Source organism: Onychomys torridus, chromosome X (assembly GCF_903995425.1).
Source record: "Onychomys torridus chromosome X, mOncTor1.1, whole genome shotgun sequence".
NCBI lineage: Eukaryota > Metazoa > Chordata > Mammalia > Rodentia > Cricetidae > Onychomys > Onychomys torridus.
Window position 1 is genome coordinate 35,532,162 of NC_050466.1, and position 25,157 is coordinate 35,557,318.

Here is a 25,157-nt window from a genome sequence, read left to right on the forward strand (position 1 = left end):
AAATAAGCTAGGAGGTTGTGCCTCATGCCTTTAATCCCAGCACTTGAGAGGCAGAGCCAGGCGGATCTCTGTGAGTTCGAGGCCAGCCTGGTCTACAGAGTGAGGTCCAGGATAGGCACCAAAACTCCACAGAGAAACCTTGTCTCAAAACAAAACAAAACAAAACAAAACCCCAAAAAAAAAAAAAAAAAAAAACAAAAAAAGAAAAAAAAAGATTGTAAAATAAATATACTACAAGACAAGATCAAGAGGAACATAAATAGAGAAAACTCTGAAGGAGAAAGAAGGCAGTGAGGAGAAAACAATTACTTTATTAGGATAAATGATCTTAAAACAGCATTTAGTGTGGCTATTGAATGAGCTAGAAATCAGTTGGCCAATAAAAGTACAGAATTTAGGGGATTTGCAGCAAGTCTGTGTAGAAACTTCGTTGAAATCCAGGAAAATGGCTACATAATCAAAGCCAAGATGGGATGGTAGCACCTTGCATGTTTTGCTCTTGGTTATGTAGCCCCAAATGCCAATTATTGATGTTAAACTAAACAAAATTTAGGAATGAAAATAAATCAGTTTTGTTTGCTTTACAATGGGAGAGCACTTCTGATCAAATTTTGAGGATTCAGATTCCTTGATGTAAATAACAAAAATTAATCTATTTATTTTTCATTCCAGTTTCCTTCTATAATACCAAAATGAGCTTCTCTGTCTTTGATGAAGAGCCAAGAGTCCTCATTACTACTGTTATTCATGAATTTACAAAAGATTGGGTAAAATGCTCTTTTAAATATTTATGGTACTTGTTGAATACACATGACCAAGACTGGGTAGATTGAAAGTAGATTCCCTTTTCTACTGATAACCCATTTCACGGATAATCAGTTTAGATTGTTTTCACTGCACATGTATTTACTCTGTAGGCAACACTCTGAAGATGTATGTAATTTCTTTCATAGTAGCAGTGTTGAAAGCTTTTTATGAGATGTTATTTTTATTTGTTGAGATATGTACAAATCCACCACAGAGACAAATCCTGAGTCATTGCCGCATTTTCCTAGCTGGGGAAAATAGAGCAGTGATGACAAAGTCTATAGCATAGTGTTCATGTAGATTTATTTTCTGTACTTTAGTTTTTGTTTGTCTACAACACAGTAAATATTTTACTTGTCCTTAATTTTTTGATAATAAAACTAATGCATACTGTGCAATTGTAGTTCATATGAAGACACCTGAAACAGGCAACTCCTGTCCTCTACTGTTCTTCTTAATAAGTTAAGGTATATTCTATGAGATTTTTCTATGCAGTTATGGGTGTGTGTTTTTTCAGAAAAAGAATTGATATCATACTAATTATGCCTCTCTTTAACCCACTCCCTTGCTAGTTAGTTACCTGTAGGTTTTTTCAATTCCAGGGAGCAAACCCAAATCCTTGTACAGACTAGGAAATATCTTACCAGTAATGAACACCAGTAACACTTTACTGTGTATCTCTGAGCATATTTGTGGTAGTGGAAAAAGCTCTGCCGTTTACAATTTAGCGGAAGCTTAAGATTTTACTATATGTCTGTAACAGAGATTTTCATTTCATTTTCAAATCTAGATGTCTATTAGCAGGCATTTAGGTTGTTTATATATTTTCTCTGTTTTAAATAGTGACAAAACAATATTTTCTCTATTTTAAATAGTCCCCAGTTATTTTAGAGACCACTAAATATTTTTATAGGATTAGTTTTTAAGTTTTTAATCAAATGTCATGAACATTTTACAATTTAATAGCTATCATCAAATGGTCTTCACGTAAGTAACAACACCAATGTGCACCTTAGGCACGGCAGTGAATGATCATATTGGTTTTCCTGTTCTCCATTAGCACTTGTGTTCAAGTGTGTATGACCCAATTCTAAGTGCTCGAAAATAGTAAGTGTCTGGGAGTGTTCAGGCTGCCTGTAAAGCTACACTTTAACACAGCCATTTGTAATCTCCCAGATCTGGATGGGAGTCAGGGTGGGGTAGAAGCTTCCTGGGACAGTGCTAGGAGGCTGAGATTTGGGTGAGCTTTGCTGTGCCTCAAATGGTGTTTCTTCTGTGCGCATGCACCTCGGCTTTCTCTTTGTCCTTTTATAGGGAGAACAATTCTTATTGGGTTTGGGCTCGACCTTTCACTTTAGTCACCCCCTAACGGCTCGATAGACAAATACGATCGATCACATTGCAGATTGGGGCTTCCATATTTGAAGTTAAGTTGGAGGGCCCCTTAGCTCCTAACAGTGTGTTTAAAACAAAAACAAAAACAAAAACAAAACTGTAGCAGGTTGGAAACATTGGGTTCACTGAAATGACAACTGCAGCTCACGTTGTCCCAAGGGACTTCCTTGACTTAAAAATGGAAGAGAGGCCGTACAGACACTGACCATCCCCTTTTTTCTTTTTCTTTTTCTGCTTTTTGCTTTTACAGTTAAATTTTATGTTTCAAAACAGCGAATTTTCTCTTGCTAACTTGGCTATTCAAATCAAAAGCAGGTATGTAAATGGCATCTTCTGTGAGTTGAAGGGAAATAGAGGGACCACCTGGGTCTGTGAGTTTCCCTTGTTGATATTTAGGAATGAAGAACACATTTGTCTCACTGTAGGTTGTAAAACCAACGGAAGAACAAAAGAAAAGAAAAGAATACAGAGAGGAAAACAGTAAATCAGACTCATTTGGCAGCATCTTACTCTCAGGGTAACAAATCCACTTTCAGGAGAGAAAGTCTTTGGCCCATCTGGACTAGGGGACTCAGACGCCTCGCACTAAGTGCCACCTCAGAATACTATCACATGTGACTGCCTACTTTCTATGTGTTGCCTCTTTGGTTTCTCTCATGTGTTCAAACAGAAATACGGTTGTGAAGGATTATTTATAAATGAAGATTATCACTGGTTATTGTCTTAGTGTGGGCTACAATAGCAATACATACCACAGACTAATTGGCTGCCACCACAGCATCTGGTTTCCCCACAGTTTGGGAGAATGTGAGATCAGTGTGGTTGGATCCTGAGGAAGGACCTTTTTGAGTCTTCACATGCTAGGGGCACAGACAGGAGGCACTTCTGTCTTTACATAAAATGTTTACTAGTTCACAAGTGCTGTTCATGGGGGTTCCACCCTTGTTACCTGATTACCTTCCAAAGAGTATTATCTAGTATTATCTCATTAGACTTCAACATAAGAATTTTGACTAGACACAGAAATTCAACACCCCCCCCCCCCCCCCAAAGATTGAAATCGAACAGGAGGTATTTGGAGTCTCTCATATTGTTTTAAAAGTCACATGTTGTTTTTATTCAATGTGAAAGTAATGTTGCTGCTGAAGAATCTATGTAGAATTAATGTATAGAAATTGCTGACATGAATATGGAAAATCTATAAAGCCCATGTTTTTCCTACCCTTTGAAGAATACCTGTGTACATCTAATACCATATATTCCTCTAGTTTTTAAAATGTATTTAGTAAGAGACTTCCTAATCTATATACTTCTCATGCACATCTTCTATGTCATAATATGAAAGTTAGCTTCTTTTCTTTTCTTCTTCTTCTTCTTCTTTTTTTTTTTTTTTTTTTTTTTTTGAGACAGGGTCTCACTGTGTAGCTCTGACTGTCCTGGAACTTGCTATGTAGACTCAGGCTGGGCTCAATCTCATAGAGATCTACCTACTTTTGCTCAGAGCTAGGGGAATTAAAGGCATGTACCACCATTTTGAGCTTACCTTGTTCACTTTCATGATTATGTAGATATCTGAGTAATTCCCACTACTGTACATGTATTCTTTAATGCACTGCTGCTGAGCAAGTCTTTAGCATGCAAACAATGATGAAGCTCCCTTCAAGGGTCCCCTTGGAGCCCCAGCACTGTTGGAATTATACTACCTCTCACCTGTCATTAGCCTTACCTTGTAATCCATGCATTTGGTGCTACATTTCATTTTCTATAATTTTGTGATGCTTTTGATACAGAAAGACTTCTAAAGAAGAGATGGACATGTACAGACATATTGTAAGTAGTTTTTCAAAATGAACCTACTTGTGACCCATTCTGAAAATGATTAACTATAAGTAAATAGCTCTTTTTCCTAGGAGTATATTACCAGGCAAATTCAGTGGTGCAAGTTGAGGGTCAAATTATTTCCTTTAGGATTGGCACAGGGACCTACCAAGAAATCAACCCTCTGTTTCTTCTAAAATGACTGTGTGGCTTAGGAATCATAAATAATAGTATTATTTCTTGATTGTGGACACATCTCACAGAAAAGCCTTACTCTTCCAAGATGCAATTGTTTGTAAGTCCACAACTCACCTCACAAATCTAAACCCCTCCTCTAGTATGTATTTGTAGTTAGAGCCCAGCAGACAAGCTCCCATCTTCTTTGACCCTGATTCCAGTACTTATTTCAGCTCCTTAAAACTGTGCAGTGGTATACTCAAAAATGGTTAGAAACCACACAGCTTTCAAGACATTTAAATATGAGATAAATATTTTGACTTCATAAAATACAGCAAATCCAATAGTTCACTCTAAGTCATCTGCCATCATTTAAAATACTTGCTATAAACAGCAGTCAGAATTTAAAAATGCAACATACAATATGACTGAAATATAACTAAGACAGTTTAACTGAATTTTCTGTAAGTACTATGTGTAAAAGCTCTAATGTGGTAATTTGCCAAAGCTCCTAGTTCCTTCACATTCTGACTGTGGGAAGTGGGGCAAATGAATCAACCCTTCTGTGCCTCCATTTCCTTATCTGTTAGACATACAGAACTAGCCAATATCTATTAAGTGCTAACTCAGCTTAGGATGATTAAACATTTTATGTTTATCTTCAGTACCATGTCAGTATCCAGAAGGTTTGGATTGGGATGCTGAGTAGATCATTAACATCCCTGAGAGTCAGTTGTTTCATCTAGAAAGTGGAGTGACAGTCCATGTATTAGCCACTCTTCAGGCTTGGTTTGAAGATTAAACACATTAGTGTGCTTTAGGGATATTTGAAGAAAGCAGTGGTTGTGTGAATGTAAAGAATAATTATGATTTTCTTGTTAATGATAAGCCCTCTATTTAAATTTGACATTTGTTCAAAGATTTCAGTGACTGTGTCCTTTCTTTCTTTTTCTTTTTTTTGCATGGATTGGAACAGAAAAAAGGTCAAGGAATTGCTACAATTTTTCATATACCATACAGGTAGGAGATAAGTTTATTCATAGCTGGTACATTTAGTTCTTATTTGCCTTCTTTCTAATTCCGCATGTGCACTGTGCAGCCTTTTGGTGAGAGTTGTCAGAAGCAGATGAAAGTACCTGGTGGTTATTTCACAGCTGCTCTAATTAAGCTTTTATATTCACAGACTAAGTCGTTTCCATTGGTCATAGCACAGTCTTAGCAGCCTGTCTTCTGCCTCTTTATAGTGAAGAGGAAATGGGGTCCAAAATAGTTGTAATTTGGGATGGGAAAATAAAATGTTTGTTATGGTCAATAATGTCAATGACATGCTGCGAAAACAATGACAACCCCATGGAAAACACCCCAGATAGTATTCACACTAATGGGCAAGATTCTCTTGGAACAATGGCTATTGCTTGTCTGTTTGATACACACCATGAAGGACATAGAGCCAAAGGCGGCTCAGGAAGAGATTATTGACATGTCCAAGGTGCTGAACTGAGGGTCATCTGTAAGCGAGGAGGAGAGGTTCAAACAGCAGAGTCCTCTTTATAATGGAAATATGAACTCAGAGAAGAGATGGGCTCCAATCAGAAGTGGTAGGATGAGTGTAGTTTAATACACCACTTATATATAAGTCAGGGAAAAGATAGGAATTCTTTTGATTTGTCATATGGAGAAACTTGACATAAAGGCCAGGGCATCTAACTTCCAACAACTGTTAGGAAGCTCAGTGAGCATGTTCATCAAAAGCTATGTGCAAAAATGGAAATGGAAAAAAGGAGTAGCCAAGTTTGTGAGTCTGAAATATTCTCACCAGTAGAATACTAGAGTAATCTAGAATATTAAAAGAACTTATTGTAGAGATTGAAGTCAGGGACTGCTCTATTCTTTATTATCTTTTAGTGGATAAAAATGCTTGGTAGATTTTGCAGGAAATGTTACCTCCCTAAGCCTCAGTTCTCTCATCTGTAGAATGGGAATCATAACATCACTACTTCATAAGGTTTTATGATAATTAAATGAATCAAAACATGTGGAGCAAGAACTCCAGAATTGTTAGCTATCATTATCATCATTGTTAGTCTTTTATAGAACTAAACCTTCAGTAGAACACTTCTGTATAGACTAATTGGACATGTGCCTATCTGCCCTATTGCAGTAATGATGAATAAATTGAAGGGGCAGAACGATAAAAGGTTTTCTCTGAAATAATAACTCCTGAGTACTTTGTCTTCCCTATTAATTATTACAAACTCCTAGAGAATTCTTCTGGCTAGGCAATTCAACATATTACAAATGTTGTAGACCATTCTTTTTAAAATAGGTTTTGAGTTGTCCTTTTTGGATGGATGCAAGAAAATTTATTATAATATTTCCCTGTACAGTCTTTCATCATTTCTCAACATCTATCATTTAGTGGCTATACAATATTTAATATTTATGGCCTACCAATAAGGGCAACTCTATAGAATTTCAGCAGCACTGGCCAAATTTTCACACTGTTGACCTGACTGCAGTGTTTCTTTCTTTCTTTTTTTTTTTTTGCCTTGTTTGTAGTTGTGCCTGTTGGGTCATTATAAAAGCCAACTCTTCTATGGAATCAGTGGAACTGATCAGCAGGATCCGAACAAAGATACACGGGAACCTCACACATGCAAACTTCACACAAGATCAATTGACTCTACTGGTGAAGTCTGACCATGTTGTAGTGGAAAAGCTAGGTAATGCTTTTGGTGGGGTACTTCAGTATGAATGCACTTTTCTTATTATAAAACTCATAGTGAATATACTGTAAAGGTGCTTAAGTTCAAAGGGAAGAAAAGGTTTATTATTTATTTATTTTTAGACAAGGTTTCTGTCTGTATCCCATGGTGGTTGGGAACCCACTATATAGGCCAAGTAAGTCTTTACCTCATTGAAGCCCTCCTACCTCAGCCTCTGCATCCTAAGTGTTGGATGCTGGGCTTATAGGTATGAGTCACTATGCCCAGCTAAGAAGTCATCTTTCCACGTAAACTTATGCCCATATGTGCTGATGACTTTCTACCTTTAAGAGTTTATAAATGAATAACAGAGACTTTACAAGGGACTATTGGTCATCTATGAATATCAGCAGTGGCTGGTCTATGAGTAGTGTGAGAAGATTGCCTCTCTGGTATGAAAACTTGGAGACATGGGGGGTTGGCTTCGTCCTTACACACAATACATGCCCTATAGATAATTGCTAATTTATTGACTGATTCAGCCAACCTGTTCATCGTAGGAAATGATCTGGGAACTGTCCCAGATTTCCCTCATAGACGTTTTCTTTTCTAATTAGGAAAGCTTCAGTGGTAAAAGAGAAAGGCTACCAGGCCACTGTACCTCCTCCTTCCCATTGCTGCCAGCTTTGTCCCTTTCCCCAGTACACTGCTATAAACACTTTGAGTTAACACACATGCATTAGAATGGACTGTCCTTGGCAATTAAAGAGCAGAGACTTGTGCTTGCACAAGGTTAGAGTGGCATGGAGGCAGAGAAGAGTGGAGGCCACAGTCAGAGCCCACCATGTAAATAACACTAATTAGCATGTCCTGGAAGTGAGAGGAGGTGAGTTTCTTGCTTGCTCATAGAGAAGATTAGACAGATCTGGCTGGCTCACTTTTTGGGTCACTCTGTCACTATCTAAGGGAAAATGTCAAGAGTCATAGATGCAGTAAGCACTCTGTAAGGACTGGAGACTTTCACATAGACTCAGCTTAGACCACATCTCTCTTAGTATGACAAGGCCTGGTAGCAAAAGTGTGGCTCAGCAGCCTTCTATTGGGGGAGTTTCAGTTTTATCCTTCAGCACTGTCAGCAGAGACATCGTGGCCCTGTGTGTATTGGTCATGGCAGGCATACTGATTTTATTGAAACCAAATCCACCTGAGACCATTAAGAAGGAGATGACTATCATGGGGAAGAGATGTCTGTCCACAGTCTCCTGGGTTACATGGCAAAATGATAACAACAGTGCATACTTGGGAAGAAAGACAATAAGCAGACAGGGACTCCAGTTGTAATCTTAGTACCACTTCTGTGGTTTGAATTTTTCCCCAATGTATATCTAGCACCTTAAAAATCACTTTTCAAATTTCATTATATACATCAAAGAATTTTTTTAAAATGGGAAAAAGCACCCCCACCCCCACCAATGGGTGATTCTAATGAAAAGGACTAAACTTGAGGTTACACTGAAAGGTTTATTTAAACCAAAGTTAAATTTAAAACTGGTTTCCAGGAAGCTTAGTTTAAATATCCTTGTTGAAATGGTTACCTCTTGTATATGCTGATGGTCGTGTGCAGGGTAATAAGGATGGGTCATAATGGATGTTCATGATACTTTTAAGTGCCTTTTGCCCTTGAAAATGTTGCATACATTTTTCTCTGTAGAGCCAGGAAAATGTGAAGCAGATGAAACACCCTCAAAATACAAAGGGACATATAAGTGGCCATTAACTGACCCTACTGAGACAGCCCAAGCAAGGTGCATTAAAAATGAGAATAGGAACGTCACAAGAATCTGGTATGTATCTGTGAGGTTCCCAATGCTAGTTTATATGCAACAAGGGCTGCTCCATTGGGGGTTGTTTCTATATCATTCTTTTTAGATGCCCTCCTTCACTCCAACTGCCAATCCTTTCTCTTTCTTTCACCCTTTAGAGTTACACATGCACATGTAATATAACACAAATTTCAAGAGGACAAAAGAGAAAACTCACCCACAACCTCACCACCTTAACATAGCTGTTATTAGGTTGGCATGTACTTGTTTTGTCTTCCCCCAACCCTCAATCTTGCCCTTCTCTGTATGTCTTTAAGTTTTCTGTAGTGGTAACCATGGTTTACATACCAATAATGTAATTTACCCTTTCATTCAATAGTTTATCAAACATTTTCATGCTTTGCATTCATCTTTTTTAATGATCAATTCGAAGCCAGCTACAGCTGCTGTCTCGCTGATGGGCCATCATAATTTACTCCATCACTCTTCTATTGTTCAATTTATCATTTTCCCTTTTAAAATCATCAGCCCTCTTTTCTTACTCTCTGCTGTTAATGGTGTATGCCAAATAACTTAAATGGGCGAGAACAGAGGGGCAGCAGGTTTCAACAGAGGCTTAAAAGCACTGGTAGAAAGCCACATCTCTGACTGTATCATACCCACCCCTGCTTTCATCTAATGAGTCAACAAAGCAAGCAACTTTGGCAGCCACAGCCAGAGCTCACATAGAGCCTCTCCTCTATAGCACACTCCTTGCTACAAACCCTTTACTAGCTCTTGCCTACTACTACTCCATGCTTTCTCATAGTCCACTACTCCCTGAGCCCAATTCACTATGCTGCCAGCATGATTTGCTGAAGTCTGGCTGCTACTGTGGCAGACTTTTGTTAAAGAATGAAGTCCAAACCTCTAGCACATTCATCAAGACAGCAGGTTGCCTTTCCTGTCATTGTTTGGCTCCATCCCTTTACCATGTACTCTAGCTGAAGAGATAATTTGTTATTATAAACTTGACTGCCACTTCTTTGTGTCTCTTTCTCTGGCTTGTGGCAGCAGGGAGGTATATGGCCTTTCTGTGCCAGGCTTAGCTCACTTTAAATGCTGGAAAGTCCCATTAACCAGACATGAGTGTTTTGGACCTGTAGTCACATAGCTCCAAGAGCCAAGACAGGAGAACTGCTGTGAGTCTGAGATTAGCTAGCACTCCTTAGGAAGTTCCAGAACAGCCTGGTTTACAGAGTAAGACCCTGTTTAAAAACAAAACAACAACAACAACAAAAAACAACACCCCCTCAAACCCCATCAAAATAAAAACTCACCACTATCACCACAACAAACACATATAAAGAAAGGAAGAAAGAACAGAAGAAAGGAGGGAAGGAAGGAAGGGAGGAAGGAAGGAAGTTCTTCTTGTGTGGTGTTTTGTGTAGTTAGAATATTCCTGCCTGGCCCACAGTCAGGACAAATCTATCTAGTCTTCAACCACATCAAGGACCTCAGAAGGATATAATATTATCTGAGAACCAGGAGAAGGATGTAAGCAACTTTCGGGAGTCTTATAGGGTAGACAGAGACAGCTGGCAGCCTGTACAGTCACCTAATGTTCCTTTGTAAAGTTGGGGCATCTGTCTTCAGCCCACAGGGCTAGAGTCTCTTGGTCATTTCTCTCAGTGTCCTGTAGAATGTCTGGCAGTTTCCTCTGCGAAGTAGGTATCTGAAGGACCATTTTGTCAAGCAAAGTTCAGTGGTCACCTTTCTATGGGTCCTGCATGTCCAGTTGATCAAGCAGTCCAGGCAAGAACAGTTTCTTGCCCAAATGGCTATTTTTGCCAAGGTGAAGATAAATTCCATATGAAGTGTCTTCAATGCCCATCCTCCTCTCTGAAGTAAATTGGTGCTGCCAGGAGCAGACATGTCTCACTGTCCAGAAAGTTTAAATTTTAAAAGTATTGTAAATGCCATATTCTGTAGGTCTTTGAAGTATTTGAAGATTACCTATCTATCTGAAATATCTCTATGTATATCTAGAAGACTTAACTAACATGGCTATGAGTATGATTATCATAGATGACTAATTATTAATCTATTTTAATTATCCATTTCAATTTAAAATGAGCTATACAAACATAATATCTTAAACACGAGTAGAAATATATACACAGTATAACAAAATTAACTTTAAGTTTGTATCCATAGACTAAAATCTATACTAATGTAAAACATTTTAAACAAGTTGTTGCTCTTTAGAAGTTTCTTAATCTACCTTTTATCCTATTATATCTATATCATACCCCCTTTTCTTTTTTAGAAAGAGATTGCATTTATAATCAACCTGTTTTAAATAAAAATATTGGTTTTTTTCTGTCCCACACCAGAGGGCTCTTCTGATTTGGGATACAAAAATCTCTTAACCTTTTTTTTAGCAGTATGTCTGGGTTTAGAGAAGAAGTGAGCCAATTCCATCTCCAAAGCCAGCTTGATAATTTTGGGAAATTGGGCGTAGTTTCTCTTACTACTTCCTGCTGGAGGGGGGGGGTGCTGTATCTTATGGGGGACATAAAGAAAATTTTAGGATTATGGAGTAGTCGGTTAGGGTAAACCTCTGAGCCAGTTGCCTTGAAACCATTTTGGATGTTGGATCATCTGGGCCATGGTGTCATCAGAGACCTTTCAAGTGGTCTTGGCTGATCAAACCTGATGTATCTTAATCTGGAACAAATCCACAGCCTCTGGCTTTCTGTGGAAACAAAAGCAGAGACTCTTTTCCAAAGTAACATATCCTTATATCCAAATTTTGAAGTCAAGGTGTCTTTAAAATTTATATATTTATTTAACTCAACAGTTTTTATGATCAAATCTTTTTCTGTAGTTAAAAGTCCCAAAGATAACATAAACCAGATTCTCTGTGTAGTATCCATCTTTGTAAGACTGAAAAGCCACTGTGGCTGCTGGCTCCGCCCACCTCAGCTTCCCAACATGGTGGTAGTACAGTTAATCACCAGCTCTGGGTCTGGAGCCATGTGTACCATCAACTATCAGAAGCAGTTCTATCAAAGCAGTGCATAGCCCAGAAACTTTTTTTTTTTAACTAGCAAATGCTAAATCTACCATGCAGCAGAATAAAGTGCCGCTTATAGACTCCTCATTCCTGCCACACTGCAGGTCAGATGCACATGCCAGGAACCCACCATAGTAGCTCAAACTGGCAGGCTGCTGCTAACTTGAGAGAGACAACTAGGAAGCTGTTTTTAGCTCTGTTTTAGAATCTTTTTTTCTCAGGTTTTAGGTGAAAACTCTTGCCCCACTTTGGGTGCCATTGGTAGTTAAGAGTTTTCCTGCCTGGTCCACAGTCAAATCTCTCTCACCCGCCAGTCCCACAATCGCTCAGATCCAACCAAGTAAGCACACAGAGGCTTATATTACTTATAAACTGTATGGCTGTGGCAGGCTTCTTGTTATCTACTTCTTCTATCTTAAATTAACCCATTTCTGTTAATCTATACTTTGCCACATGGCGTGTGGCTTACCAGTGTCTTTACATGTTGCTTCTCATGGCAGTGGCTGGCAGTGTCTCCCCCAGCCTTCCACTTCCCAGAATTCTCCTCCTCCTTATCCCGCCTACCCTATCCTTCCTGCCTGGCTACTGGCCAATCAGCACTTTATTTATTTTACCCAATCAGAGTAACACATTTGACATACAGAACATCCCACAGCAGTTTTGATAGATTTAATTTTGTTTATGCAACACTTTCTTAGGTTTTGCACAAGTCAGAGTGTAAGATAACTCAATTCCAAGCTCCTCGTGAGGTCCAAGACCCTGCCTTGTTTGTCTATGCCTCCTCCTACTATCCATAGAGGCACCAATAGTGAGGGACAGTGAACTACAGAGAGTTTTTAATCATTTGGACACTTGTACTATGTGGAGACAAGACTATATTCCAACAGGAATTTCTCTTTAAAAGAGGCAAGAGAGGAAAGTGAAGGGAAGGAGTCATATCTAGGGGAGCAAAGCCTCTTCACTGATTCTTGTTTAGCTGAATCTTGCCCTGCCCCATTCCTAGCTATTTTGCTTCCATCTGTGTTATTTAAACTCAAAAGATGGGAATGGACACAGGAAGACATACCATAGGTATGTAGAAGTCCTCCTCTCTTTGCTTTTATTTAATCAATTAATTAGTTAATGATAATTATTACTCATTTTGAGACAAGTTCCTACCCTGTATCCTAGTCTGGTCTGGAACTCATGGTGACCCTAATCCCTCAGCATCTCAAGTGCTGGATTATAGACATGAGCCACTGTATCCAGCTGGTACCATTTTTTTTAAAGACTACCCTTATCTATTCCTTCAATGAGAAAGCTAGATCATACCTCTTGTTCCTTTATGCTATTTTTTTTTTTTTGCAGTTCTATTAGCATCCAAACTGGCAAGTGTCAATGGGAAAAACCAAGCTTTAAGCAATGCAAGCTGCTTCAAGGACTCCCTGATAAGATTGTGGATCTTGCTAATATCACTGTTAGCAATGGTAAGACAATTTTATGCACATCAGAGAAATCATGGGACCTCACTCTATGAAAATTCACCTTCCGAATCCCTGTTTTAGAAGCCATGTGCTTGTTGGTGGAGGTGGCCATAGGGCAGGGATTAGGACTATCAGACTTCTCTGTTTTGTAGATTTTCATTTTATATATTTAGTATTAGCTTCCCTATTTAAAAACTTTTAAGAGGCTGGCCTCATGGTACATTTCTATAATTCTAGCACTTGGGAGGCTGAGGCAGGAGGATCTTGGGTTCAAGGCCAGCCTTGGCCACATAGTGATAGAACCTGTTTCAAAAGCAAAATAAAACAGCTAATACACTCCACCCACACACCTACACCCCCCAAAACTCCCAATTCAGTGATTTATCAATTATAAAGAAAAAGACCGCTCTAATGGATATTACAAATGTCACAACATTTCGCAAATAGAACATTTGGTTTTATAAACAATTTGGGCAGTGTAAATCAGTGCTAAGCATAAATTCCAGAAAGCAGGATTGCTTGGGTCAGTCATACAATATGGAAATGCTCTTTGTAATAGTTTTTTTCAATTTATAATCCAGTTCACAGGCTTCTGAAGTGCCTGATTCAGAACACCTTCATTAATACAGTGTGTTATTAAGCTGATTTGATTAGACACTTTGCTCAGCCTGGAAGGAGGTAGCTGGACCTGCCTGGACTGAATCTACCAGGTTGAGCTGAATCCCCAGGGGAGTCTTTGCCCTGGAGGAGATGGGAATGTGGGATGGGTAAGTGAGATGGAAGGAGGGAGGACAGGGGACCCCATGGCTGATATATAAAATTAAATTAAATTTAAAAAAAGACTGCCTCAAAAAAAATCTGATATCTCAAAGTAGTGCTAAAACTTTTTAGTGGTTATATACACAGTTTCCCCCCATTTAGCAAATACACTCTAGTGGGTCTTTATTCAGTGAGGTTTTCCTCAGTAACTCGGTTGTGCAACCATCATTGTGAATTCTATAGAGGAGATTCACTCCAAAGGACCATTTCATTATATACATCACTGTACTTGTTAGCATAATCTCTATTTCTCTTTTCCCACAGTTCCTGGAAACCACCAATCCATTTTCTACCTGTGTGAATATTGCTTATTATAGGCATCTCAAAATGTTTGTGAAGTTTCTTCATGTTGCAGCATGGGCCATCACCCCACTTTTAATAGTTGAATGATTCTGTATTAAATTGACCTATCACATTTTATGAGTCACTCATCAATTGATGGGCATTTGGCTGTTTGCATGTTGGGCCATTATTTATAGACAGATTGTGAATATTTGTAGGACAAACGACTAGAAGACATGTTTTCTTCTCTTAGGACATACCAAAAAGTACAATTGTGAGGTCATCTGGTAGCTCTCTACTTAGCCTTTGAAGGAACTGCAAACTTGTTTTCCACAGCTGCTGAGCCATTTTGCATCCCCACTGACATCATTCAAAGGTTCCAATTTCCTCATGTTGTTATGAACACAGGCCCATCTTTTAGTTACACCTGGTGCCACTGTCTCCCCTCCCCATCATGCATATCTTTACTCTGGATTTTAGCAATTTGTGTCTTTTCTCTTGTTGTCTTGTGCAGTCTAGAGAAGAGGTTTTGAATTTTTCATAAAATCTATTTAGAGAAGCAGGTTAATAACAATAACTAGTCTTTCAAGATAGTGTCATGCTAGGTATAAGCTATAGCTCAAAATGGCCTTGAACTTTCGATACTCTTGCTTCAGCCTTCTAAGTGTGGGGGTTCCAGGCATATGCCCAGCAACAGCAACACTGAAGAAAATATAGAGCCCCTCTTTGTGCTTGCCACACATGCACAGTCCTCCCTCACTGTCACCAGAGGTAGCTTTGTTACAATGGATGCCTCTACGCTGACACAGTTGACACTTTATATTGGGGTTCACTCTTTTTTTTTTGAGACAGGGTTTCTCTATGTAGCTTTTCACCTTTCCTGGAACTCACTCTGTAGCCCAGGCTGGCCTCGAACTCACAGAGATCCACCTTCCTCTGCCTCTCGAGTGCTGGGATTAAAGGTGTTCACCACCACTGCCTGGCTTGGGGTTCACTCTTGATAATGCATGATATATATCATAGTAGGGTCTCTGCTGCTGTGATAAAACACCATGACCCAAAGCAACTTGGGGAGGAAAGTGTTTATTTGAGCTTATAACTCTCAGGACATACTCCATCACTAAGAGAAGTCAGGGCAGGAATTCAGCACAGGAACCTGGAGGCTGGAACTGAAGTAGAGGCCTTATTTATTTATTATATTTGTGTTTTAATTTTACACATCAGCCATGGGTTCCCCTGTCCAACCCCCTCCCGCCCCTGCCCCCACCTTCCCCTCAGTCCCTTCCCTCCATTCCCATCTCCTCCAGGGCCAAGACTCCCCTGGGGATTCAGCTCAACCTGGTGGATTCAGTACAGGCAGGTCCAGTCCCCTCCTTCCAGGCTGAGCAAAGTGTCCCTGTATAAGCCCAAGGTTCTAAACAGCCAGCTCATGCACTAGGGACAGGTTCTGGGTCCCACAGCCTGGATGCCTCCCAAACAGTTCAAGCTATTCAGTTGTCTCACTCATCCAGAGGACCTGATCCAGTTGGGGGCTCCACAGCTTTTGGTTCACAATTCATGTGTTTCCATTCGTTTGACTAATTGTCCCTGTGCTTTTCCAATCTTGGTCTCAACAATTCACACTCTTACAGTCTCTCCTCTTTCTCGACAATTGGACTCCTGGAGCTCCACCTGGGGCCTGGCTGAGGATCTCTGCATCCACTTCCATCAGTTATTGGATGAGAGTTCCAGCTTGACTGGTAGGGTGTTTGACCATCTGATCACCAGACTAGGTCAGATCAGGCTTTCTCTCGACCATTGCCAGTGGTCTACAGTGGATGTATCATTGTGGATTTCTGGGGACCTCTCTAGTACTTTGCTTCTTCTTGTTCTCATGTGTGGCACTTTCTTAGTGATTGATGTGGTATGGTCCAGTTCACTATGAGTAATGCCATCCCTCGGCAAGTGGTACTGGGTATATAAGAAAGCAGACTAGAAAACGGGACCCTAATCAGGAACTAACCAGGACAGTGTATTCTGGTAACTCTAAGTATAAACAGGTAAAGCATATATCCACAGAATCACACTCCCTTAAGGCCTCCTTGTAGTACATTTATGCATTTCTCCCCTCTAGCCTCTGGCACTCAGTAGTCTTTTTTATTATTTCCAGTTTTGACTTTCCCAGTGTGACTGTTACAGCTTTGGAGGGAAAGGTATCCCGACTTGATGGGAAAACAGGGTATACCTGGAGCTGCAAAGGGACAGTTCTGGAAGCTGGAGCTGCAATAGGACTACTCTGGAGGGAAAAGTATCCTGACTTAGTAGGAAGTCAGGCTATACCTGAAGCTGGGGTGAGGTGGGGAATGGTCTCCTAATAGGATGTAGCAATCCTGATCCTGTCCTAGAGAAAACCTTTACAGCTGAGCTTTGCTCTGTCCCTGGTTAAGGGGCTTCCCAGCAGAGCTCTCTTTCTTCTTCTTTCTGGCACAAGATGTTGCTTTTTCTGCTTCACTCTGCTAAGCTCTGGTGAAAAGTTGTTACTTTTTTTTTCTGCTCAGACCCCTCCCCCACAAAGGGAACATCTCAGCAAAGATTCTTTTGCTTCATACCAGCAAAAGAAGATCTTCACCCAAAACTCTTTTAAGAAAGAGATTTATTTGGGAAGGAGGAGTCCAGGAGAGCAGCTGCCTCTGCCAGGGTGGGAAAGGATAGCCCACAGCTGAACAGGCAGAGGGACTTATACAGTGCTTCTTAAGGGCAGAGTTTCTCCAGGGAGAAGATTTTCTGCTCAGGGATTGGTTAGTTTTCCTGCTCAGTGATAGGTTGCCTTAGATGGTCAGGGGCAGAGTTAGCTCTGGTTTCAGAGCCAAACTGTTTCTTTCACTGGCCCTTTTAGCCCTTTGGCTTTAGTTACAAGGCCAGGGTGTATTTCTTTCACTGGCTCTGATTCTAGGGCCAAAGTGTGTTTCTTTGGCTCTGGTTTCAGGATCAGGGTGTGTTTTTATTTGGTCTTGGGTCAGGGCTAAAGTGTTTCTTTCACTGGCTTGGGTTTCAGGGCCAGGGTGGGTTTTGTTGGCTGGCCCTTTTACCCTATACCCAGAATGTAACATAATTGAAGTTATGCAATGTGTACCCTTTTTAAGTTGACTTCCTTCCCTTAGCAATGTATACTTCCTTTCCCCTATGTCTTGTTATGACTTGCTAATTCATTTCTTTTTAGTATTGACTAGTATTCCATTGCCTGGATTTATGACAGTTATTTATCTATTCTCCTACTTTAGGACATCTGGTTTACTTCTAAGTTGTTCTTTTGTCCTACATCCTCTGCATCATTTGCTGCTATCAGTGTTTTGGATTTAGGCCAATCTAATAGCTATACACTATTACCTCATTGCTTCTTTAATTTGGAGCTCCCTAGTGACATATGGATTGAGTATCTTTTCACATGCCTGTCTGTCATCTACATATCTCCTTTGGTGAAATATGTACTATAGACTGAATGTTTCTGCTACCACCCCAAACCCAGCCAAATGTGTACATTGACATCCTAATCCCAGATTAGGGGCATTTGCAATGTCATGAGTGCTGGTCCTTTACAAATAGGATTTGTGTTCCTCCAAAAGAGGCCTCAGAAGCCTTGTTTTTCTCTTCCACCATGTAAGGTTACAGTGAGAAACAAGCTTCTTTGAACCAGGAAGTAGGGCCCGAAAATATAGGAAATCTCTTTTCCACAAAGAATTTCAATTTCTGCATAACTTTGTAGATATGGCTGGCTGTACTGGCAGATTGGGTCTGCCTTAATGAGTGACCATCAATTGAGGCATAAGTACAACAGCACCTTCCAGAAGGACCAAAAGATTGACCAGAAGACAGAGAACTTCTTTGGCTGTCTTCCTTGTGGAAGATTCACATTTGAGATCCTTGGCAAAGAATATGCATCAGAGTTAGGAAAGTCAGCCCAACTCTGATGTCCTAGATGGGAAATTATGAATCAGGGCAGGAGGTGGTGCTGCAGGCTGGAGCGAGTGGATGGAGAGACAGAGGGCCTGTCTCAGGCTGACCTTCCTCCTTCTGAGTGATACATTTGCTTTAGACATGCTAATAGAATTTTCTCTCATGGGAGAAAAAGTCAACCAATAGCCATAACAAGAACAAAAGCACTGCACTGGCTTGATAGTTCTGGAAAATTAACTGAGAAGTTGCAACAGAGAAAGAGAATAGTTGGATGGACTGTGGTTCTAATGTATACAACTGAAAAGTAAACTAGAAGCCTATTAGCTTTGGAGGAATCATCTTCCTTCTCAGTAGGGGACTTAACAACCGTGTGTACTGTGTAAAGGAGAGAAATGAACTCATATAGAAGCAATTTATTTGCGTTCCTTTTTAATTTTAGTGACAAACATTACATATCTTAGTTGGAGAAAAATTCCATAGTTCTCCCATGTAAATACTTGTTCTTCTTAACTCCCTTATATCACACCATTAGAAAAAGGAATTCATCCTCTCATAGTTCTTTGAGTTCTGTTTGCTTCCTGGGTTTTGTTATTCACATGATACTGAAGATACACCAGGCCAGGCTGAAGTTGGCTGGCATTTTCCACCATCATGACATGCAGGGCAGTGAGTGACTGACAGAGAGTAGGGGATTGGTGCGGGAAGCTCAGGGATGAATAAATGCCTAGCATGTGCAAGGCTCTGGGTCCCACCTCCTGGTCAAGGCAGAAGGGTGACAAAGCACTGCCATTTCAATCCCCCACCACATGGAGAAAAGAAATGAAAGACTATAGAGGCTGTAGCAAAGTCATGCTAAAGCACTCAAGAGCCAGAGGGGGCTGTTAGATTGTCTCTCTGCTTTCATGTCTTCATCTGTGTGAAGGTGATAGAATGAATAATCACTGTGTGAGGTTGTTAGTATTTTTCTGTTATAGCCAAACATCATTTCATCCACTCTTTTCCCACTAGATCTGGCTGCTTAATGTGGCAGAATTTTGACAGTAGCAACACTGTCAACAATGGATCTAATTTTTTAATATTTTTTGTTTTCTGATTCAATACATACTGACTGCAGTTTCCCCTCCCTCCACTCCTCCCACTTCTCCACTCTCCCAACACACACACACACACACACACCCACACACACACACACACACACCCACACACACACACACACACACCCCTCCCCTCTCTCCCAGATCCACTCCTCCTCTGTTTCCCTTCAGAAGGGAGTAGGCCTCCCTGGGATATTAACCAAACATGGCATACCAAGTTACAACAAGAATAAGTACAAACCCTTATATCAAGACTGGACTAGGCAACCCAGTGGGAGGAAAAGGGTCTCAAGAGCAGGTGAAAGGGTCTAATGTTTAAGAGAACTGAAGTGTAGGTACTCTTTTTCTTGGTGCATTTTCAATTAGGATGCTTCCTCACAGAACACAATTATTGTGTTTTAAGAAATCCAGTGGCATGCTGAGAAATATTTTATGAACCAATTCTATCCCCTAAGGGTAATTAATGATTTGTAGCATTTGCTATTATTTTTCTGTTTTTTTTTTTCAAGACAGGGTTTCTCTGTGTAGTCCTGGCTGTCCTGGAACTCGCTCTGTAGACCAGGCTGGCCTGGAACTCACAGATATCTGCCTGCCTCTGCCTCCTGAGTGCTGGGATCAGAGATGTTCACCACCACTGCCTGGCACTACATTTGGTATTTTTTTATAATGTATTATTATATTATAATGTAATATTCTCATGGCAAATATAAACTCTAACCCAGTCAGTGAATTGTGAAGTTGGTGAGGGTTGTTTTTATGAATGTAAATAATCCCAATGTATCAGTGAAATGTAGCCAAATAATTAGCAGATGGTGGGTTTTTGAGAATCCACATTGTTTTAAATATAATTTCATTATGATTTTGTATAATTTAAATTTAATGGTACCTGCATTTAAGAACCAGACCACAAAATTTCCCAGGAACTCACCAATTGGGTTCTTATAAGTTTACACAAGCTGGCTCTACTACACACTGGATTCAGCCTACCTCTGAAGCCCAGTCACTGGAAGAGGACACATGGAGGGAGTTGCACCCCAGCCTCAGATGGTTAGCATATGCTTAGCCTCAACTGCTAGATGTAGAGAAACTTCCAGGCCAGTCTAGCCTTTAGATGGGTCCAGCCCTGGCTTCAGTCCCACTTCTACTACTTGACGAGTCCCAAAAGAGAATTGCTCAGTTGAGCCAATTCAACACACAGAACCACAAGTGAAAATGATTAGCTGCTGTATTAAACCACTAAGTGGGGGTGGTTTGTTATGCAGCATTGGCTCAGAGCAATAGCTCAGGAAAACACACACACACACACACACACACACACACACACACACACACACACACCCTTATTGCTTTGATTGTTGCAATTATTGACAGATTAACTGAAATAATATTTCAAGCAATGAGAATCTATTCTGCAACTCATAAAGGAAGATTCCTTTTTACTCTTGCTTAGGTTCCTAGAAATTTTTATGCAATGACTGTAATCTATCCCAAATTTCCCTTAAAATATATAACTTCAGATGAAAAGTCTATAATTACTTTCCACAGTGTAGTTAGTCTCCTATTGGCCTGTTGTTTACTTTCATTCTGTCACAGCAGGGACAGCGTGAAGTGAAGTCACACCCCTGAAGCCCAAAGAATCACGACTAGGCAGCTCTGGCTATTCCATTTTCAACAAAGCCTGAACAATTTCATAACAGCAGCAGAAAGAGAAGGGACGGAGCTCACAGTTTTTTTCCTCCACCATTAATTTGGTTGTTTTCTTAGCTTCTTTTCAAAGTTTTCTCTTAAATGTGTGTGTGTGTGTGTGTGTGTGTGTGTGTGTGTGTGTGTGTACAACTTGTAGGAGTTGGTTCTCTCCTTCCACCATGTGAATCCTAGGGATCAAACACAGGTGGTCAAGCTTGACAGCAAGTGCCTTTACCCACTGAGCCGTCTCACAGGCCTGTTATTTCTGTTTCTGAATGGACTATAAGATAGAGATTAACAGGGATGAAATATTAATTTAGAATCAATTTCCTTCCTTTGTGTTTCCTCAGAGAAAACACTGACATTGCTTGTGAACTTGTTTCTACATAAGTTGGGGTAATGGAGAGGGGCTTAAGAAGACCTTGGTTAGAATTGCTGAGCTTCCATTGATGAGCTCAGAGTTGCTTGTAGAAATAAAAAGAACAAAAGAAGAAAACTGGGGAAAGATAAGGAGAGGGAAAAAAGACCTGCATAGGGAATAAAGTTGTGTGGAGCTTGAGGTAGGGGAGAGATTTGGGTGGCTGGGAAAAGAGGAGGAAGAGGAGGAGAAGAAGGAAAGAGAGAAAATTTTACACTCAGATTGTATCATGAGTGCTTTCTCTCTCTCTCTCTGGAATCTTTCTCAACAGATCAATTCTTTTTCAATTTTCTCCTTCATATTTTGGTTACTGGGTTTTAAATTATGAAGACATGACCATGAAGATCAGCTTTATATGGATTAGAGCGAGGTAAAATCTAGTTTGCATTGTATTGGTTTAATCACACTCTTTACTTTAAAAGGGGGTGATGATTCAAATAAAACAATGATTTAACAAGCATTTATGAGACAACTAAGGATATTTGAACACTGATTGGACACTTGGTGTTATAAATAATGGTAATTTTTTATCTTAATTTTAACTTAAGTAGGATCATGGTTAAGACAAAAGTTGTTTAATTTTAAAAATATGTATTGAAGTGTTTGTGGGTGAAGCTATAGGATATGTGGAGAGGGCAAAGGTAGGTGAGAGAGGATATAAATTAAGATTAGCTTTCCACTGGAATGTGTTGAAGCTAGGTGATTCATGAAGTACCTGGAGATTCATTAGATCATTCTTTTGCTTTCTGAATATGCTTGAAGATTTCCATAATAAAAAGTGAAGAAAAAAGTGGGCGAGCTAATAGCTATTGTTCTTCCTCCTTAGAAAATCAAAATTAATTACTTCTTATTATGTGGTCCATATTTGCTTTCCACCTGTGGGTTGCCAGTTCTTGACAGGGAATAGTAATCACTACCCTTGATTATTAAAACTTAGACTCAGTGTTTGCTGATATTTGAGTATAGGTGGGATCTTAACTCAAACCAACACTCAAAAGTCTTAATTAGCATCAAGTTTCAAGATAATTCTTTAGTGACAAAAGATTTCCCTGGTGCTTTTGAAATCAGACTTAATGAATACAAAATTGACTTTCATTCTTCCTGGAAGTTCAGCTATGGAGAACTTCAGCTTCAACAGTTTCCTTTGGTGAACTTTCTTCACTTGCTGTGTGTCTCCATCTCACTGCTTTTCTCCTCAAAGGAGAGGAGGCCATCCAGCATAGCCCCACACTAAGGGCACAAATGGAGGTCACTCATTTCCACGTTGTTTCCCCCAGAGAATGCAGATGATGTTGCGGAGCACATTTTAAATCTGGTAAATGAGTCTCCACCTCTGGATGAAGAAGAGACCAAGATTATTGTTTCTAAAGTAGAAGATATTTCCAACTGTGATGAGATAAGTACCAACCTAACCCAGATTATACTCAAAATCATCAGTACGGTGACGGAAAAGCAAAGCAATTCAGCTTCCAATTTGCCTCCAGTAAGCAATAAGTAAGTCAGAATGCTTGGCTCAGAGACAGTGTTTCATGAAACTTAGATGTTATTGTGTTACTTCCTCAGCAACCAGGCAGTTACATTTTGACAAGGTCCAGTGCAGTGATAGCACTATTTAAATATAAATGAACTCTCAGTGATAATGACTCTTCAAATAAATTCTTATTCAAAACCCAGCCTGAAATCCCTTCAACTGTTGCATGTTTCTATAAAATGTATCCAAACCACGGAACCCTTATATTTTTATTTATTCTTTGAAAGTTTTCTATACTCACCCAATATAGTTTGATTTCACACACACACACACACACACACACACACACACTTATGTATCTCACTACTCTTTCCAACTCCTCCTAGTGCCCTCTCCCCATCTTATAGGTAGCATTAATTGGACACTAAAGAAGACAACAACTCTTACATGAAGCTCTATCCATATACACTTTGACCTCTTAAACTATTTTAGTAGAATCAATGAATCCATCCATCCCCCCCCCCGTTCTACTCTCATTATCTCCCCTGTCCATTTCTCCTTCTCCCAGTTCTACTCTCATTTCTGCTCAAGCCTTCTATCCAGCCCTCTGCTTCCTCCCTCTGCTCGACTCCAAAGTCAGAGACTAAACAACATCAAGATGACAATGAAGTAACAAAGTCAAGCTTTGCAGTGAGGCATCTTGAGAGGATGAGTTTTCTCAAGGACAAAAAGAGAGCTGTTTGCCTGTGATTCTTTTCAGGATTCTGAGGATAATTGAGCATGCTGGTCACAAGATGGAGTTTGTGGGGAGAATGGCAAATCTCACTGTGGCTAGGTTGGCTTTGGCTGTTCTGCGTGTAGATCACAGATTTGAAGGTATGGCTTTCAGCATCCACTCCTCTGAAGAAGTCACAACCCCCCAGGTGAGTGCAACTCAGGAAACTGACAGCCAGGCAACCAAATGCTGTTCCAGATCTTCACCCATGAAGCAAAAGTACACCTTTGGAAGCTGGTAACCTGAATGGGAGTATTAGAAAACATAGAGATACTAGGGAAGATTTGAGTATAACCTGTGGTAGGCTAACATCTTAGTTGTACTGATGATGTCACAGTTGGCTCTGTCACCTGAAATCATCCCGAATATCAGTTGACTGTTGGCTCTCACATAGGGATAACTTATTTTATGTTGGATGTTATACTACAGAGTATTGTTGAAACACATAAGGTAATAGAAAAGTCAAAGAATGTGCCCAAAGACATATAGCCTAACATCTAAGCTGAAACTCAGACCTATGTTTGACTGAAATTATAAATTTACATATAGGAAAACATACAAATCCTAAGTTTGTAGTCTCTGAGTTTAGCTAAAACATATGTCCACATTACCCCAAACCATATCAAGATATAGAATATTGACATTGATCCTGAAAGACCCTCATTTTCATCCAGGGGCCACCTTCCTTTTTGATTAGACAGAAAAGAAGAAATGCTGTGGGATAATGCTTTTGTACACTGGTTTAATAAAACTCTGATTGGCCAGTAGCCAGGCAGGAAGTATAGGAAGGATAAGCAGACAAGGAGAATTCTGGGAAAAGGAAGGCTGAGTCAGGAGATGCCAGCCCATCATCCAGGGAGCAGCATTATTGGCACACAGGTAAAGCCATGGAACATGTGGCAACATATAGATTAACATAAATTGGCTAAGTTTAAGTGTAAAAACTAGTCAGTAGTAAGCTTGAGCTAATGGCCAAGCAGTTTTAATTAATATAAGCCTCTGTGTGTTTACTTGGGTCTGAGCAGGTGAGGATCTGGTGGGACACAGGAAAACTTTCAGCTAGAGCCACTACCATCCTGACATTTTCCTGCCATAATTTGTTCCTTCTCTGGAACTTTATACCTCCAAACAAAATCATGTGGTATATATGTGAATCTCTGGTAGAAGTCTTCTTTCATATATCTTACATTGTTTTAAAATTAATCATTCTGTTTTCCATATTAATCATTCCAAATTAATACTTTTGTTTTTAGTGCTGAATTGATTGCTGATGAATAATATTTCATTGAAGAAACATATCCTGTACTTTTCTTTATTCTGCTATTGCTGAATATTTGGTTGTTTCCAGTTTGCAGATATTACAAATAGTGCTCCCATGAACATTTGCATAAAAGTCTTTGTATGGACATGTTTTTGTGTGTCTTGGACAAATA

At 39.8% G+C, this 25,157-nt stretch overlaps 1 protein-coding gene across 1 annotated transcript in view; it reads left to right on the forward strand.

Moving 5' to 3' along the window:
* The window catches only part of Adgrg4 (adhesion G protein-coupled receptor G4), a 113,524-nt gene that overhangs the window by 49,258 nt on the left and 39,109 nt on the right, over window positions 1-25,157 (forward strand). The window contains exons 4-12 of the mRNA XM_036175699.1: window positions 673-767; window positions 2,453-2,517; window positions 3,993-4,031; window positions 5,164-5,217; window positions 6,757-6,920; window positions 8,614-8,746; window positions 13,131-13,249; window positions 22,756-22,972; window positions 23,710-23,872. Of these exons, the coding sequence (XP_036031592.1) occupies window positions 673-767; window positions 2,453-2,517; window positions 3,993-4,031; window positions 5,164-5,217; window positions 6,757-6,920; window positions 8,614-8,746; window positions 13,131-13,249; window positions 22,756-22,972; window positions 23,710-23,872 (1,049 nt within the window). The remainder of the gene's footprint in view (window positions 1-672; window positions 768-2,452; window positions 2,518-3,992; window positions 4,032-5,163; window positions 5,218-6,756; window positions 6,921-8,613; window positions 8,747-13,130; window positions 13,250-22,755; window positions 22,973-23,709; window positions 23,873-25,157) is intronic.